At 42.2% G+C, this 17,903-nt stretch overlaps 2 protein-coding genes across 8 annotated transcripts in view; both read right to left on the reverse strand.

Moving 5' to 3' along the window:
• The window catches only part of NIM1K (NIM1 serine/threonine protein kinase), a 65,087-nt gene extending 62,503 nt beyond the window's left edge, over positions 1–2,584 (reverse strand). Inside the window, exon 1 of one of the 2 annotated variants that reach the window (XM_040630462.1) lies at positions 2,449–2,584. The gene's annotated coding sequence lies outside the window, so the exon portion shown is untranslated. The remainder of the gene's footprint in view (positions 1–2,448) is intronic. The other variant, XM_040630463.1, reaches the window with a different exon arrangement.
• Positions 2,585–11,605: 9,021 nt separating this feature from the next.
• ZNF131 (zinc finger protein 131) overlaps positions 11,606–17,903 on the reverse strand; it is a 28,923-nt gene continuing 22,625 nt past the window's right edge. For all 6 annotated transcript variants that reach the window (XM_040630469.1, XM_040630464.1, XM_040630468.1 and 3 more), the window contains 2 exons: positions 14,300–14,430; positions 11,606–13,479 (listed from right to left, as the gene is read on the reverse strand). In XM_040630469.1, the coding sequence (XP_040486403.1) occupies positions 12,793–13,479; positions 14,300–14,430 (818 nt within the window). In that variant the 3' untranslated portion in view covers positions 11,606–12,792. The remainder of the gene's footprint in view (positions 13,480–14,299; positions 14,431–17,903) is intronic.

A 17,903-nucleotide genomic window follows, 5' to 3' on the forward strand; every position in this document is an offset into this window, starting at 1 on the left:
GTAGTGACAACAATAGAATGAAACTAATTTTATAAGCAACTGGTCCTCTCAACAACTGAAAGAAAGGAGCCAATGAATTAAGGCTTTTTAGTCCTTAGTGAAATACTGTAATGAGATTCAAAAAATGAAGTTGGATTTCACATTATATTTTAATTTTTAAATTTCTCAAAATGAAACTATCTTTTGGCTGAAAAACATTAACTAGGAAGAAATATTTCTTTCTTCTTTTAAAACTGTAAGTCTAGAGGCTTTCAAATTTTCCAGTCATGTGCCATCAATGTACAAAATTGATCTTACAGGACTCATTGCTCAGGAATCGTGGATGTGTAAAGAATTATCGTTCTTTAAAGTCACCGACATTTGCTAATGAAAGTATCTGAATGATGCCACTGCTGCCCCCAGATGAATCCATCTTAACTGAAAACCTAAGGCTTAAACAAAGAGCATAGAGGGCTCTATGGCCTACCTGTAGTTATTACCAGGAAATTTAGATTTCATACAAACCTGCCTTTACTTTAAATGCAGTTTAGTTATTAGGAAAAAGCACACACCTCAAACTAAATATCCAATCCACATTTTTTCCTAACACAGAAGGAGGCCTCTCATAAGGGTTTTCCAGGCTTACCACTGAACAGTGGTCACGCCAGAAATAAACCCATGAGGCAAATTCAACAGCACAAAAAAACAGGAGTCCAAGGAGAGCAGGACTTAGCTTTTCCCCCACTGGCCTCCTTCTGGGACCCCCACCCACATTCCCCCATCTCCTAATTAGAGAGCTAATTAGGACTCCAGATTTAAATGCTAAATGGGGAGGGAGATGTGGTGCCAGGCCAGGATTCCTTTAACATCAAACACTCTCCTCCTTCATACTTCTCCCCTTAGTGCAGTGAGCTGTGGGAAGAGAGCTGGGCCAGCAGGGCTGATTGGCTGGAGGGCAGTGTTTACACTCAGTTGTCTGAGAGGGAAGTCTGTCTCACAAATTGCAAACTCTGAAAAGATAAAATTTAAAAACAACATGCCTGGGCTTTTAGTACTTTAAGGAAAAGAAACAAGTATCTTATAAGCTCAATTATTATTACCATGGTGACATGAGGGGACATGAGCAGATCTCAAGAACAGTTCCTGTTTCCAGCCAGGCAGCGTCTCAACGGTGCGGGGCGACTTCTTCGGTTACCATGGTAACCAAAATTAGAAGTGCTTTTGCAACACTAACAGAAACCATCTTTTGAAGCGCTTCTGTGAATCACATTGAATACTGATGATGCAAGCTTGAGTGATACATATTTTTCAAACATTAACACGCGCGCGCACACACACACACACACACACACCATTTTGCCATAAACAAATATTCCTTTTAGATTCCCCCTTGAAATCTTGACTTAACTTGGAATAGATTTTTCAGTCTGGTTTTGTTTGTTTCCCTTTTGGATTCCCGCGGTCTCAAGTGCAAACGCGATTTGTTTAATTTCCAAACTTGTCTGAATTGCACGAGTAAGAGCTTAGAATGTGGTTCATTTGCTCGCATTTTGAAACGGGATGAGGAATGGGGTGGGGGAGGGTGGATCTAACAGAGAGCCCTCTTGTCTACTAAACTCTGGAGGACGAAAACGGGGGGAGGGTGCATGGGGGTAGGGGGAGGAGAGGCAAGGAGGGGACGAAGAGGGAGGGAAGGAAGGGAAGAAAAAAGTGCAGACGACTGAATCGTTGCTGCCCTAAGAGCAACCTCTCCAACTGCCCAGATGTTGTCTCAGGCACGCAAAAGCTGACCACAAACGATATTTTAAAGACCCCGTTGCCATCCTTTCCTGGCCATCCTGGAACTCCTAATATTCCTGAAGGGCCCCCCGGGAAGAGGAGACGAGGTTCTTCCTTACTTGTGCAGTCTTCAAAAGAAGCACGATTCTTTAGGGAGCGTCGTGGTATGGGGTGTGCTGGGCCACAGCTGTTCGCTGTCACTGCCCTCACTGCCAGTCCCCAGCGCTCGGTACAAACTGTCCACACCTGGGCTCGCGCCCTGGGGCTCCGCTCCCGCGCCAGGTGTGCGCCGGGTGAGGCGCGAAGCCGTCCTCCCGGGCTGGGGTGCGGGCGCGCACCCCCACGCCGGGCCAGCACGGCGCCGGGTCGCGGGGACACACGCGCGCCCAGACCCAGGGGCTCCACACACCGCACAGGCACCGGCACCGGCACCCGCGCCTCCCGCTCCAAAGCCCCCTGCTCGCGCGCGCCGGGCGGCCCGAGAGGCCCCCCCCTCCCCGGAGCTCCTACCCTTCTCCTGACCCCAGCTCGCCCCCCGCCCCGCCCGCAGTCTTGTTTCCGTCTGCCCCTCGGCTCGCCGGGGTCAAGGGCGCCGCTCGCAGGCCCGCCCCCCCCCCCAGGTCAGCAACCTGGCGAAGGAGAGGCGGGCGCGTGGGGGGGCTGGCTGCGAGCCCCGCGGCCCTCGCTTACCTTCGTGGCGAGCCCGGCTCACTGGCTCGGCGGCGCGGGGCCAGAAGCTCCGGGCGGTTGGCGCTGGAGTGCGCGCGGCGCGGTGGGTGCGTGGGTTGCGGGCGCCGCGGCCGCGCGAGAGTGTTCCCGAGCTGTCAGGGACAGCCGACCTGACCCACAGCGGCCCCGGCAAACCCCGCCCGCTGGCCCCGGCCCGGGCTCTGCGGAGGGTACAGAGGCGCCCCGCAGCGTTTCCCGGAGGACCAATCGGGAGCGGGGGGCTGGCCCGGGGGAGGGGGCCGAGGGCTGGTCAGGCGCCGGGACGCGGGCCCGGACCTCGTAGGCCGGTTTCTATGGCAGCCAGGAAGGAGGGGCTGGAGGGAGGGGGGTGCGCGGCGCGGGGACACCCATCGCAGACACTGGAGGAGGGGGGTTTGGTCTTCTCGCAGAGAGAGTCCCTCCTACAGCGTGGATGGGAAGCGGCGACACGGCCAAAAGAGGGTTGGCACAGCTCTCGTTAACTCACGCCTCGTACTGAGCCGCTCGAGCCTCTTGATCAAAGGTTTCCGTGTCCTTGGGAGACCGCGACCCAATAATCTTCCCAACAGAACGGGGTTTTCAACAAAAAAACGTGACAGCTCCTTCGGGTGAGTGTGGCAGGGTTTAGGCTCTGCAGAAGTGCTAATGCCACTCTCTGCCTGGGTCCCTCGCAGACGTTAGGTCCGGGTCGTTTGGTACCACTAAGGAGTGACTCCTCAATCTCCTGTCTACTCCCCAGCTATAACCTTCCGGCTAGTGGTAGGTGCCAAATATTTTTACAGTTTACAAACAGGGAAGCCAAGTCACTGAATTGAGTGTTGAACAGGGAATGAGAGTCGCAGAATAGTAAACGCATAGAGGTTATTTACTGAAGTTCAGGTCCTTCATTTTACAGAGGAGGAAAGTGAAGTCAGAGAAGTCAGTTAACAAGGGTCACACAGCTTGGTTCATGGCAAAGCCAAGAGCAGGCACCGTAAGTCACACTCTTTCCACCTCTTCATGCTCTTGTATTCTGTATTCCTGATTGCCAGGGTAATATTTACAAAAGCAAAAGTGCTAAGGAGACAAATAACTTCAGTTTAAAATCCATTTATGGTAGAAATTAGGGAAGCCAAAGATTCATTGTTATTTGCCAAGCACTATTACAAACACTTTCACAAGAGCAACTGATTAAATCCTCAGAATAACCTTATAAATTAGGTATTCTATTGTTACCATCCCTGTTTTGACAGATGAGGAAACTGAGGCCCAGAAATGTTACTTGACTGCTCAAGATCACACAGCTGTCCAGTGCTGGTGCTGAGATCAAACCCAGGCAGTCCGACTCCAGAGTCAGCACTCTTCTTCCTTACTCTGCTGCCTCTTTGTATGATTAAGGGGGCCAGGAACAACAGGAACAGCAAGAAGTAAAACCCTGGACAGCTCCAGGGACTGGTCATTGAGATTGGCAAGCAACCCAAAACAACCTGGAATGATTGCTTCCTTGGTTGATGAGAGTGGTTATCTCCTTGTGTGGGATAAAAGTTCTCTGTGAGAAGGGTTTGTCTTTAGAGGAAGGCCCTTTCCTAAAAAGACAAAAGGTTTTTTTTTTCTTTTAAGAGCAATCTTTAAAATAGTACATGCCATCAGTTTATTTTTTTAAGATTTTATTCTTAAGTAATCTCTACACCCAAAGCGGGGCTCAAACACACAACCCAGAGATCAAGCGTCACATGCTCCACAGAGATGGAGCATTACTGAGCCAGGCAGGTGCCCCTGTTTTCTTTCTAAAGCAGTAAAGTATAGGGTAAGACTTTACATGTTTAAAAATATAAAATGCTCCTTGAATCCTGTAACATGGCGATACACAGGATAGGAGATCATACGGAAACTGCCTAGAAGCCAAAAGCTTCTAACCTAACACAGACTCTCCCATAGACCCTCTCATCATGCCCGCATAGAGCACCATAGATCCTAGATTCTAGTGGCTTGGATGGTGATTGAAGACTTTAGGCTATCACAGAAAAGGAAAACTTCAGCATCAGAGACCGCTTTCAAAGTCCATAAACCAGATTCCATTCCAGGAGTCCCCTGTACCACTATTTCTCTCGCAGCCACCCTGCTAGGGCCGATTCCCTTTCAAATCAGAACCTTTCCTTCATGCTTTCCCTTCCCTTGGACGTCCTGGGATCCCCAGCTGTATAGGCCATTCCATAGGTTGATTACAATGTAGCAGTATATAGAAGTTAGAAATTCTTGTTTTGAATAGTATGGGGAAGTATTTTCAACATATTAAGTGAAAGCAAAAGTTACAAAGCAGAATAATACAAATTTGTGATATGTTTGAGTAGAAGGAAATACACTAGATATTAGTAATGTTTTTTGTTACCTGGTGGAATCACAGGTGATTTAAATGATCTTATTAATAGTTTCCAGCATTTTTTTCTTTTTTCTACAATGGGCATATGTGTCAGAAAAATATTTTTCAAAAGAATTGATGGAAACAGTCAGACCTAGTCAATGTAGGTAGTCTCAGTTTTCTAACCCCTGCTCCATTGTGTTGGCAGAAAATAAGTCAAATACGTTCCTAGGAACAGTCCTGCATGATTTTAACACAGGAGGTACTGTTGTATGCTTTGAGAAACACTGGCAATGGCTCAAAGTTTAGACTTTTGAGACACAAAGTTACACCTTGCCTCCTAGTTCGGCTTCAAGCATCTTTTTTTTTTTTTTTTAAGATTTTATTTATTTATTCGACAGAGATAGAGACAGCCAGCGAGAGAGGGAACACAAGCAGGGGGAGTAGGAGAGGAAGAAGCAGGCTCATAGCGGAGGAGCCTGATGTGGGGCTTGATCCCATAACGCCGGGATCACACCCTGAGCCAAAGGCAGATGCTTAACTGCTGTGCCACCCAGGCACCCCTGCTTCAAGCATCTTCTAACCTCAGGTTCTTCATCTGTACTCTGGGAATTGTGAGAATTAATTAGATAAAGTTTCTGGCAAACAGTTAAATTACTCTGCCTTAACCTGGAGTCCATGGGCTTGGGGGCAGTTAGTAAGAGGAGCCACCTGAAAATGTGTTAAAGGATACTTTTATCACAACCTTTAAGAAGGTGGGGCCACAAACGAGTCAGTACTTCCTCTATTAAGTGCTTAATAATAATAGCTATTATTACTATTTCGAGTTCTGAGGGATTGTTCCACGTTCGGTATTATTCTGGGGCATATAGGGACATTCTATTCATTTTGTGGACATTGTTACTGGTACACTGCGCCCCTACCGAATGTGAACCTGGACTAGGTTTTTCCGACCCCCATGCTCCTTCCTCCCTTCCTCCCATAGGGATATCGGACAAATCTTGGGAGAGGAGGCAGAGAAAAATCTTTAAGACTGCATAGTACTGCACGGTTGGGTCTGCAGCTCAAAAGGCATATCTTCTTCCAGAAAAATTTGTCTTCTTTATCCTGCTTAGGATCTGTGTGCTACCTAAATCTGATCGTTCCTGTCTTTCAACAATTCAGAAAAATTCTCCATCTCTTTGACTATGACCCCGACCTCATGGTTTAATCTTTCTTTCAGAAATTCTGGTTGGATATTATGTATAAGTTATGTATGTCTCATTCTAGTTCATGTCTTTTTTCATGTTTTCCAGATTTTTACCTTCTGTTTAACTGCTTTTATATTCTGGTAATTTCTTCTGATTGAAGTTATATTTCACTAATTCTCTCTTGAGCTGTAATTAATTAGCTGTTTAAACTGATTCCTGGCTTTATAAACCTCGACAGTACAAATACAATGAAATCAAGAGGTGAAAGTATGAGAATGCCAATTTCATCCTTTCACAGCAGGGGGTCAACTGACAGTTCAAAATTGAATCACAATTAGTATTTCTTAACATCTTTTGTCCTTCACTTTATAAGAATCTTTTAAGAACTAATATTTCTTGTAGTAAAGAAAGATTTATCTGCGCTTTACCATTTCATTCTGCTTATTTGTTAAATTCAAGCAAAAATTAAACTGAATACTAGTATTCCTTCCGTAGTATCTCCCAGCTGTATCTAATAGATAACTATTATTTCACAGGACAGTTTCTGTCCTAATATAGGCAGTCTACCAGACCGCAAAACCACAGCTAATGATCAGCTAGTCTCTTAAGTGAATTCATATATTGGCATTTACTTCTCAGCAGATATTAGCTAACATTTTGTGTCTAAAGTATATTTGGGTTACTCAGAAGAAGCATAACTATTCCTAGTCAATTATTCTGGTTTTTTGTTTTTTTTCAAAGATTTTATTTTATTTGGCAGAGAGAGAGAGAGCACAAGCAGCAGGGGGAGCGGCAGATGGAGAGGGAGAAGCAGGCTCCCTGCTGAGCAGGGAGCCGAATGTGGGGCTCCCTCCCAGGACCCCAGGATCATGACCTTAGCCACCCAGGCATCCTGATTTTTTGGCATTTAATTTCTTATTATTCTCTAACATTTCTTGTTTTTGTGGCATTTTCATTTTAGAAACAGAAAAGCAATTATTTACTGAGAGTAAGCAGAATGTTCTTGCTTGAGATTAAAAAATCTAAGACAGCTGCCTTAGCCCAGTCCATTACTTGAATGAAACATGAACAATAGGGGGGCGCCTGGGTGGCACAGCGGTTAAGTGTCTGCCTTCGGCTCAGGGCGTGATCCTGGCATTATGGGATCGAGCCCCACATCGGGCTCTTCCGCTATGAGCCTGCTTCTTCCTCTCCCACTCCCCCTGCTTGTGTTCCCTCTCTCGCTGGCTGTCTCTGTCTCTGTTGAATAAATAAATAAAATCTTTAAAAAAAAAAAAAAAGAAACATGAACAATAGGTAACAAGATATTTTTAGAGTAACACCTGGCTACACTATAAAAAAGAGACCATCAGAAAGGTCCACTCCATTGGCTACTCGTCTGTGCTTCCTTGAAGTGCCCTATGCCCGTTGTTCCCCAATTGACCCTGGTTCCAGGAGTAAGGGTGTTCATATTAGCTGGGAACTTGTTAGACATGCCATTTTGGGGGCCCTAATCCAGACCAGTTGAATCAGCAACTCAGAGTGTGGGGGTCTAGCAACGTGTATTTTTTAACAAGATTCTGATGCACACTAAGTTGGAGAACCATTGCCAAGAAGGTGTCATCTCAGGGCAAAGAGATGGCAAGGAGACATCAAAAGACAATTTGCTGCATGTACTTTGCCAGCTTTTCTGATCTCCTGTTCCCTGCACCCCAAACCTCACCAAGGGCTGACGTGGATTCCAAAAAGAAAATGGATGTGCAATCCAGTGTTGTCAACCACAAAGAGACCTCATACAAAGGTTAACTGTATTTCAGTGATCAAGACTGTAGTCGGTGGAGTCAAGTTCCCTGGTTTCAAATACTGGCTCCATCCTTTACCAGCGGTTCCTCATCTCCTCCATCCTTTACTTTCCCCCATTTATATTTACCTCAGGAGGTCACTGAGATGATTAAATACTAAATGTTCAGCATAGGATACGTGATTCATAAATGATGCTATTATGTCATGAGATTTTTCAATCCGAGGCTGTATTTTGGTTACAATGCCCATCAAGGTGGGCATTGCTTCAGGTGAATAATTATGTGATATTAGGTTTTAGGAAAGGTGAGAAGAAAAAAATATTGAATTCACAGGCTGCCTTCCTACCTACCATGTCGACAGGATTAATGAAGTAATGTTTATACAACACAGAGAAGTTTTAAGATATCCCCATAAGGTCAGGATACATTTATAATGACAGCCCCTGTTTTTACATTTTAAAGCAGTACACTTCTAGGCCTCCAACTACAAAGGATCCTATCAGTTGGTGGTGGTGGTGGTGAGGGTTTCTTAAATTCCTGCTGCTTCTCATTTAAATCTTTTATGACAGCAGGCGTCTGGGTGGCTCAGTCGGTTAGGCGTCTGCCTTTGGCTCAGGTCCTGATCCCAGGTCCTGGAATTGAGTCCCGTGGCGGGCTCCTTGCTCACCGGGGAGCCTGCTTCTCCCTCTGCCTGCCACTCCTCCTGCTTGTGCGCGTGCACCCACTCATTCTTTCTCTCAAAAAAATAAAATCTTAAAAAGAATAAATCTTTTATGACAAATTGTGTAAGAGCCGTAGCACACCTCAGCACATTATTTCTGAGAAAGATTGAGCTTAGGTTCCCCCTCTCCTAATGTAACTAACACGGAGTTAACCTAATGAATGCAAAGCTATTAATAAGTTTTCTCCAACAGAATCAGGCTAAACTTTTAAGGTCAGGCATTTCCTTTTAATTTTGCATGGCATAGTTATAAAACATTATTTCCATGTGAACACATTAATGACCATTTATCTGATCATGGGTTTAAAACAACCCATGTTAAATTGAAGATGTACATTAAAACGGACTTAATTTTCTGGTGTAGACTTTATCTGCGTTTAGGCCTCAGTACTGTTGGCTTATTCCAGTTATAGTCTAGACCCCTTCCAGTCTCGAAATCTTTAATTTCAAGTTGAATGTAGCAGAAACAGAAGCATTTGTTTCCACAAAAATATTCCCACTTTCAATAGTGTATGAGGATGGCAGCCTTTTTTTATTTTTTTAATATTTTATTTGACGGTGGGGGGGAGCACTACAAGCAGGGGGAGTGGCAGAAGGCGAGGGAGAAGCAAGGTTTCCTCTGAGCAGGGAGCCTGATGCAGGACTCAATCCCAGGACCCTGGGATCAGGACCTGAGCGGAAGGCAGATGCTTAACCGACTGAGCCACCCAGGTGCCCTGGATGGCAGCCTTTTTAAACTAGAAAGGCTCTAAGAGCCTTCTGTTTTCGTACACATTCAAAAGACTTCTGGGTTTTAAATGTATTCCTATTAGGGTTCCGTTTAGTTCTCCTTTGAATCAGATTGTAGGTGTGGTATAATAAAAGAAATATATATTCAGTCTTTTCCCTGGTTTTTGGCACAGAGCTCTTAAAATCCTTGAATTTCCTGAGTGACATCTTTTGTGATAAACTTTTTGCCCATACCTGAGTTTATGCTAATGAGGTGATCTTGGCACTGGTCACCAGAGGAAACAACCACATGATTTGAGGGCTAGGACGATCAGCCACACCCCAAAATATCCAGGGAAGGGGGGGCTGGAGAGTGAGTTCAATCATCGATGGCCAATGATGTAATCAATCACATCTAGGTAATGACATCTTTAGTAAACAAGGTTAAGGGCTTGAGACCTTCCAGGTTGGTGAACACATCCATGTGCAGGGAGAGTAGAGCATCAAGAGGCCATGGAAGCTCTGCCCACCTCCCCCCACTCCCTTTGTCCTGGACATCTCTTCCACTTGGCTGGTCCTAGGTGGTTTCTTTTCTTTTTTCTTTTTTAAGGGATTTTAAAGTAATCTCTACACCTAACCTGGAGCTAGAACTTACAACCCAGAGATCAAGAGTTGCATGCTCTACCGACCGAGGCAGCCAGACATCCCTGGGTTGCACCCTTTATAATAAAACTGTACTCATAAATGCAGTGCTCTCATCTCCAAGTTGTTTCAGTGTATTGAACCTGACAAGGGTAGGAACCCCTCAACTGTAGTTGGCAGGGCAGAAGTACAGGTATCCTGGATGCCTCATTTTTGGCTACTGTCTTGTGGTATTGATCACTTAACTTATGGAGCCTATGCTAATGCTGGCTGGTGTCAGAAGTGACGGGGACACCCAGGTGGTGTTGGGAGTTTAGAAGTACTGCTGTTTGAACAGTGGAGTAGGGGAGACAGAGGAGGCTCTATCATTCTGCAGTGCACTTGGGATTCCAGTGATGACCAGTGGCTGGCACTCTAAGGCCCAGCTACCTCTGTAGACCTAAAAACCCCACTAGGAGTAAAATGGGAGGAATAAAATATTCACTTCGGTACTTAAATATACATCCTGGTTTTTCATAGTTGTCTTATTATATGTAATAAAATGTTTTGCAAACTACAAAGTGCTATTCAACATAAGGTTTATCACCAGTGGGTAGCTTTACTCTACTGCAATCAAATTAGTAGCATTCAGGGTACATTGATACAGCCTTTGTACCTTTTGGGGAAAGTAAAATAAACTATACCTGGCCCTCAGGCCTGTTTTGAAAGGGCTTGCCAAATTTGAAAACTCAAACGTTAATTTTAACACCTTGTTGTGCCTTTGTCCCTGATCTCTACCTTGTGGTCAGAGGTCTTGAAAGATTGTTTAAAAATAAACCCCACTTCATACCTTGGCTTAAAGGGCACATCGTGAGTTATTTTCAGCATTCAAAATTCACTAGATACTAACTAGTAATTTACATACTTGAAAACAGGGTCAGGTTGTTCTTTTAAAACTACAACTAACTTAGGAACATGAACATCTTGTGGCAAACTGAAAATTCCACGTAATATAATTTATCATCAGTATTTTGACTTCAAAGAAAGAAAAAATATATATATGTAAGCTTTGTAGTAAGTACCCAACAGCCAAGCAGGACAGAAATGTGCATGTTTTTTTGCATACAATTTTTTGATCTTAAAAACTCAACTTCCTATTCCTGTTCTAAATCCTTGACTTCTCCAGTGCGTGGGAAGCCATTCTCTTTCAAATAGTTCATAAATGTGATACCATTTAATATTAGGATTACCAAATGAGGATAAGCTGAATTGATCTTTTTTTTTTTTTAAGATTTTATTTATGTATTTATTTGACGGGGAGAGAGAGAGAGAGAGCGCACAAGCAGGGGGAGCAGCAGGCAGAGGGAGAAGCAGGCTCTCCACTGAGCAAGAAGCCCAATGTGGGGCTCGATCCCAGAACCCTGGGATCATGACCTGAGCCGAGGGCAGACACCTAATGAATGAACTACCCAGGCTCCCTGAATTGATCTTTTAAATTTTAACATACTAGTGGTTGAGTGGAGAAAGTATATTAAAAATAGGCTCTATTTAAAAAATTCCATTGGCTGTTGTGCCCTACCATGGAAGAACTGCAAATACCAACCTCTTCCTTCTTCCATTCTTTTGAACTGATTTTTGGGATTGGAGGTGCCTACTGAGAAATGTAGATCTTAATGTATCAGTCATGTTACTAAAAATAAGAAAAGATCTCTGACCACAAACCAACTTCTACACTAGTAATCAAAAAGAAAAAAAAAAGAGTCATGAACACATAATTTTAAATTTTACTTTAAAAATGTAAATATCTCCCAATATTTAACAGGTAAAGAAAATAGCATATTGGTTTATTTTATGTGGATGTTATATTTTATTTTCCAAGTAATACTGATTAAAAATATTTACACACCTACTTTTAAGTCCACAGTTTAGCACTCTTATTTGTATGGCTTTAAAAGTTATAGCACAGCTCTTTACATTAAGGATCGGGGAAAAGATTCATTCAAAACAAAGCCTGATATATTATATACATGTTTTTTTCTGTACTTTATTTTAAATACATTAATTTTTAAATGATGCCCATCTTTTTTTCATCTGGTGGTAAAATACTAGTGCAACTTTTTATCAAAAAAAAAAAAAAAAGTTTACCACAGATATAAATCAATTTTCCCAGTTGGAAATGGCCCTTCAGTTGCCATTAAATGAAATTTCTCAACCTAAGTTACCAAGAAAAAGAATTGGTAGTTGCCATTATAAGCAAAAACATAAAATTTCTACAGCATCGCCTACATTGCTCCTTACAACACAAACTCTGAAAGAACCAGACACACTTTATAGAAGTTCAGTTGGTTTTGAAAAGGCACATGGGTGTGGTTGGGTTTTTTTGTTTTTTACATTCTAGAAATTTTGCCACCACCACTCTGTTTCTGTTGCAGAGATGACATCTGTGACAATCAGTATAGACAAGAAGGTTGTTCAAACTAAAGAAAGCCGGAAGCCAAAATTTAACTGCACAGTAACAATGTACTTTTCTTCATGCAGCCTTGTGTTTCCTATATATTCAATTTTCTAACATGCATTAGAATACATAAATTTGTATTCTAATGATTTTACGTTTGATTTTACAACATGGAAAAAATCTGAGAAAGGATGTGACCTGGGAAAGAGAGAAGGGAGAACCCTCATCACAATGAAAATAGATACATTCGTACCCAACTATATAATAAGAATATAATCCATTTAAGTTTCCAGAAATAATACTTCTCAAAGCTCCCCATTCACTTATGGGCAAGATCCCTCCTCTGTGGCATTAAGTGGGGGGAAATCAGTTTGTTTCAACAGAAACAGTTCAGCACAACATGAAAAACTTCAACTTTGGTCCACTTGTCTCTTGGTTTAAGGACAGTCACACTGCCCATCATCAGTTCAAAAATCCAACACATAAATTTAAAAATATATTCATTTGTTATTTCATTCTAAAACAGGCATAGGTGTTCTGTTCTCATTCCCTGCCCTTTCAGCTTGGGAATCCACTGTTGATTTGGTCTCTAAACCATCAGCATCTTCGTGATCTTCCCTGGCGGCCTCAGCAGCATCTGCTTGGGTGGGCTCTCTCTCCTCCTGGTTCATGATTTCAGGGGCCACTTGTTCCAAGTCGGCTTCTAGAAGTTCAGTCTGTACTTCCACTGGCATCTGATTTACCCGTTCGACGTGCAGCTCCTCCACATGTACTTCAGTACCTTCTTCAGTCTGAATTCGACCCACTTCTAGGTAACTCACCTGGACCTGCTCTGGAAGCTCACTCATATGTGAATCATGCACTTGGCTGTCCTGGAGCAGATCTGGATGGACCTGCTCCACTGTCACTTGTGCTGAATCCACCTGAACCTGAAGCAATGGTAACACATGCACCTTCCCAACTTGTTCTATAATAGTCATTGATGTCACAGGTTCCGTCTGCACACGCGTTTCTACCGAAAGAACTTCTTCAGTTACTAGACGCTCTGAAATATTGTGAGTATCACTGAGATGCCTCCTTAATTCATTTCCTTGCATAAACCACAAGTCACATAAAGTACAATGGTTGGGTTTATCTCCAGTGTGTATCACCAAATGATCTTTGAACTGGTCCCAGCTGTTAAACACACTGTTACAGACCTGAAATAAGCAAATATATGGTTTTAATACTACTAATATTTAAACTGAGGAAAATATGAACGCATTTATTCTCTGTAAGGAAAAATTTGAATTTTTCTGAAAAATGTTACATGATATTTATAATGTGGTCTAAGATTTCATAATTCTTTATTTGATCTTTTAGCTGATGTAGCTAACAACTTAAATACATTTTGGGAAACATTTTAACACTGCCTTCATTGCTTATGTCATATAAATTCAAAAAATATAAAGTACCAATATTATAATTTCTTCCATAATATTAACATTTAGAACTACATTATTTGTGTTATATATACACTAATCATGGAAGAAGAGCTGATCACAGCTAGTCAGCCCCCCCATTGCATCACTCCCGAATTCTAATAATTGCTCAACAGTTAAGAATAACCACAATTTCAGATTATCTATTATTTAGGATGTAATTTTTTTTTTAAAGATTTTATTTGAGAGAGAGAGAGCATGAGCAGGGGGAGGGACAGAGGGAGAAGCAGACACCCGGCTGAGCAGGGAGCCCAACATGGGGCTCGATCCCAGGACCGCGGGATCATGATCCGAGCCGAAGACAGATGCTCAACCGACTGAGCCACCCAGGCACCCCTATTTAGGATGTAATTTTATTGACATTGGCGTCATCTAGGGTTAAGTAAAAAAACATCCTATTCTAATCTTCCTTCTAAAATCAAGACAGTGATGTTCTTTACTCTCAGTCTTTCCAAACTATCAGCTCTATACTTTTACTCTATACTCTGCTACCCTTCAGACTACTCCTTTGCTAAGGACAGAATACACTCACACATACCTGACATTCATAAAGCTTCTTTCTTCCCTTTTTTGCCCCTACTCCAGTTTGGCACGCAGTCAGGTGACATTTGAGGGTGCTATTTCTAGCAAATCGCTCATGACAGTTTGGACATTCAAAAGGTTTTTCACCTATTACAATAGAAAAAAATTATATTGACAAATGAAGAAAAACAGAAAAAGCAAATAAAGTTTTTCTTTTTGGTTAATTCTAATAGCACCTTCTTGAAAGGAAGATCTGAATTTATAATTCAGATGTTTCTACCATATCCAAAAGACTCTTCTAGAGGTGGAAATATTAAGTTTTCAGTGATTATTTTAATTGTGTTTGTGCTTTGAGGAAGAAATAAAATATGGATCTGAGTTCTGTGTCATGTTTTCACATTTCTTAAAAAGTTGTGTATTTTCTCTTAGGTAAAAATCAAAATCAATCTCTATTTTTGGGAAATGCATCACCATCCACTCCACAAGCATTTTTTGAGCATTTACTATGTGCCTGACCGTGTGCTAGGTGATGAAGAGAAATAAACTGTCCTTCTTTTTAAAAACTCTATCACAGGCCAGAGTATTTAAGGTGAAATACACAGAAACGAGCACCTGAAATGTACCACAGAAGGCCTGTTTCAGAAAAAAGGGCAATGGAAAATGTACTGCAGCAGCACCAAAGGAGGAGAGTATTCTGCTTGGAATGGAGTAAGAGAAGGAAAGAGGGAAAGTTTATTCTAGACAGAGGCACAGAAGTATAAAACAACATGGTGGGTGAGGAGTAAGGAGGGAAGGTATCAGTAATGACTGCCAGATCTCTGGCTTAGAATGCCACCCAGAATAAAGAACACAGAAATCCCAGTAGGTTTGGAGTGCAGTGTATTAGGAAAGATTATAAATTTAGTTTTCTATCCGTTGATTTGAAGGTACTCAAAGTGGAAAAGTCTGGTAAACAGCTTTATGGACTAATCTGAAGCCAAATAGAGAGCGGACTGATAAACAGATTAGGAGTTACTTTAGGTGGCAATAAAAACCTCTGATGTGGTTAAAACTCTAAGTATGTTATGTGATAACAGAATCAAGGACAGAACTCAACGAAACACAGTTAAAACACCAGGTAAATGAGGCAGCAAAGACAAGAGAATCAGAATAGTCAGAAGCAGAAGAGAGAACACTGAGGGAAATTAAGAAATTTCAGGAAGATGAGGGCAATAAACCGTGCCAAACTGAAGAGATGTGAGGTAGGACAACAACAGGGACTATACTAACTCTAGTGAGAACAGTGTGGGTGATATGGTGGTGGGGTTAGAAGCCAGACTATGGTGGGATGAGAGGCAAATCAATGAAAACAGTACAGAAATTCTTCCAAATAGGCCTGGAAGTAAAGAAAATGGAAAGGTTTTGACAGATGACACATATGTCAGCTGCTGTGGTGGGGTGCGGGCAGGGTCTTGAGTACTGGACTGAAGGTCTAGAATAGCAATTTGGCAAAGAAAGATATAAATCAGACATCAAAAGGCCTAATTTAAGGTCTAATATGAATTTTTTCCAACAGTCCTCAGCAGGGAGTAGAGGCAGGATTTTTAAAAAGGTTTCTTAGAGCAAGTGCAGTTCAAAAGCCAAGGGACTATGCTTAGCATGAAAGAAAAAGTGATTCAAGTTGTACACAAGGAGGACAAGATAAGACAGAGAAGTCAGAAATGGGGCAATAAGCTAGGTGGAGAAGGATATGGAAGGACTGGCAGGCTGAGGGAGAGTCAGAATAAGGGAAGGAGAGGGAGGATTCAAGGGAGACCATGATGCTTGCAGAGAAAAGGCGCCAGAGAACAGGCCTCAGTGATGAGGTCCTAGTTGGCACCTCCATACTAGTTAAGTAACTTTGAGTTGTGTTTTTTTCCCTGACAAAAAAGTTTATTTTTTATATAATGTTATAAGATGAAAAAATTAGATCTTATGATCTAGAATTAGTGTTGGTACAAAAACTCCTTTTCAACTCCTCAAATATTGAGAGATACTCCTAAATAAAAAGGTTTTGTGGTTTTAGTAGTGCATAATTTTTCACTATAAATATAAATTGGTATAGCTTCTTTAAATGGTAATTTCATGACATACACCAAGATTTAAAATGTACATATTCTTTGACTTGGCAATTCTGTTCTTGAACACATACACAAAGATACATGCACAAGTATGATTATTACAGCACAGTCTGTAATGTAAAAGACTAGCAACAACCTAAATGTGTATCGATATAGGTAAATTACGGCATACCCATACACCGAAACACGATGCAGCCACAGTGGAAAAAAAAAACTAACAAACACGTACAGATTCTTGAATTTTCATGTATTTAAAGAGTTTAAGAGAAATGGCATGACACTGTACTGCATGCCTCTTGTTTTTTTCTTCCAAAACCATGGTGACTCAAAAATGCTAAGAACAGACAGGGAAGGATAAATAAGAAAATGATAGCAATAGATGCTTCTGGAGAGATCTACTGAATCTCTCTACTGATCACTGCATGTCATTTCAGCTTTTATGTCATTTGAGCTTTGCTATTTAAAAAATTAGCTTAGTAAGTTCAGTAAAATCTAGAAATAGAAACAGATTAATTCTATTTTAGATGTGTAGAAGGCATACTCTTCAAAGTGCTTTTACCGTTTTTTCTTATTTGTCACAACCCTGTAAAGCAGGTTACCATTACCCACATTTACACAGATGAGGAAAGAGGCCCAAAGATAAAGTGACCAATCAATTTCATCACACTGGCAAATGTCAAAACTGGAGCTGGAATCTAATTCGGATTTCCAGACCCACATTCTTTCTATAATTTCACACCACCTCTCTGGGAAACAAGGTAACATCTGAAGACATGGTTAAAGATCACCTTCAGTTCTCCCTCATACTAGGTGTGCCACAGGTAAACCTGTTAATATGTCTGATATCTCCTCCCACCCCTAAAGTGCTCACCCTTCTATATTTTTCTAAGTTAATAATTAACCTCCAATCGTGTAGGCACCCAAACCAGAAAGCTGGGATTTACTCCCATATTTCACTGGTCACCAAAGCCTGTTGATTCTGCCTACTTAAAGTTATTCACATCTCTAACCCTCTTCCACTATCACTGCCTTTACTCAACTCTTCATTCTTGCTTATACTGTTCCAGCAGCTTCGTCATTAGACCTCAGAGGTTTCATCCCACTCCAATCTACCCTGCCAGTCATCACTCTAAAACATAAATCTGATCCTGGTTTAAACTTCTTTAGATGACTTGGTCTTTCAAGATAAAATCCAAATTCACAGGATTTACGAAAATAACTACATGATCTGGGGTTCATCTTCCATCACTTTCTCTCCCTTGCCCTTGTCCATGATGCCTAAGTGCGTGCCACTTGGTCAGCCCTTCCTAACTCTTCCAACTACATCTCCTGTCACTCCTCTATTTGGACCCAATCCAGCAGCCATAATAACCTACCAGCAGTACTCCAAACATGCTGCTATCTCTCTTTCCTCTGTGCCTGCGTATGCTTCATTTCTTGTGCCTGGAATGCCCATCTCCAGGCTAACTCCTTCTCCTTTGGGAGGCACTGCAGGGTGAATGCTCCAGGAAACCATCCCTG

Source organism: Ursus maritimus, unplaced genomic scaffold (genome assembly GCF_017311325.1).
Source record: "Ursus maritimus isolate PB19 unplaced genomic scaffold, ASM1731132v1 scaffold_15, whole genome shotgun sequence".
NCBI lineage: Eukaryota > Metazoa > Chordata > Mammalia > Carnivora > Ursidae > Ursus > Ursus maritimus.